Below are 1,282 nucleotides of genomic sequence, written 5' to 3' on the forward strand. Positions count from 1 at the left end.
ACGTAGGTGGGATGATGTTGGTGCTTATGTAAACTGCTTTTAGGTGTGACGTTTTTTGTCAATCAAAGACATCGTACCATATTAAATAATGAAAAATTTGTCATTATCTGCTAATAAATAAATTGAGCTAGGGACGCAAAGAGTTGTTGGTCCAAATTTTGGTTCATCTATTTTAATAAACCATTCACTTTTTCTCACTAAATTTCTCTTTCTCTCCGTATCTATATGTATATTTACAGGTTATTATCACAAGCATATATACTACTCAAATCTTCTACTTCTTAATTAAGCTCCAATTCAACCCCTGTTAGATTCTACACTTTTTGCGCAACAAACTCCATTTTCATTTTCAGATACTTTTCATAGCCTTTTCATTCTTTTTCAAATCCATGAAGCCTTTTTACACAACTATAAATGCCACACCACCTTCCTTAATCACAAACTAACAAGATTAATTAATGGATGACGGGCGCGGTACTTCAAAAGCCCGCCTGAATGATGGTAGTGGTGGCAGTGATCAGGAGGTTAGGTACCGTGGTGTTAGGCGTCGTCCATGGGGAAAATATGCTGCCGAAATTCGTGATCCTAATAATCAAGGGGCTAGAGTTTGGCTCGGGACGTTTCTTACTGCTGAAGAAGCGGCCCGAGCATATGATCGGGCTGCATTTGATATGAGAGGTCATATGGCAGTTTTGAATTTTCCAGCTGAATATCCTCCTACTTTTTCTGCTTCTGCTAATAAAGCTTCAACCAATGCTGCAACTTCTTCATCGTCTATCGCGTCCCGAGAAGTGATTGAATTTGAATGTTTGGATGATAAGTATTTAGAGGATCTTCTTGATTCTGATAACCATAAATACAAAAAGTGAAATGCTTTGAAAAGTTGTAAGGTTTTGATAATACATATAAGGGAATAACACACAGTTTTTATATGAAAAAACTGTTTCAATGAATGTATAACTTCTTGCATAAATATGGGTGTCACTTGAAAGTGTGTGTTTGTAGAATAAATGTAGCTCCTTTTTGATGAGAAGGGAAGCAATCAATGGTGTGTTTCGTTTGTACTTTGATGTTTGACTTATAAAGTCAAGTATGAAGAAATGGATATTTAAGTTTGACTTTGTTTAAGACTGTGAAGAATTGACATCGTACTTACGTCATCATTAACTATGTTTTCCATATACATGAAGATGTTCATTTAAGACCACTCTCAATGGTCCGCCCTCAATCCCTTCCTCACCATTCTTCCTCGAGGGCTCCATTGGCATTGGTGTGCCCTCCC

At 37.0% G+C, this 1,282-nt stretch overlaps 1 protein-coding gene across 1 annotated transcript; it reads left to right on the forward strand.

Annotated features, from left to right (window-relative positions):
* Positions 1-389: 389 nt before the first annotated feature.
* On the forward strand, positions 390-869 carry LOC139873256 (ethylene-responsive transcription factor ERF098-like). The gene is given in 1 exon segment (XM_071861190.1): positions 390-869. A coding segment is annotated over 1 exon segment (480 nt).
* The last annotated feature ends 413 nt before the right edge of the window (positions 870-1,282 follow it).

This window comes from Rutidosis leptorrhynchoides, chromosome 10 (assembly GCF_046630445.1).
Source record: "Rutidosis leptorrhynchoides isolate AG116_Rl617_1_P2 chromosome 10, CSIRO_AGI_Rlap_v1, whole genome shotgun sequence".
Classification (NCBI taxonomy): Eukaryota; Viridiplantae; Streptophyta; class Magnoliopsida; order Asterales; family Asteraceae; genus Rutidosis; species Rutidosis leptorrhynchoides.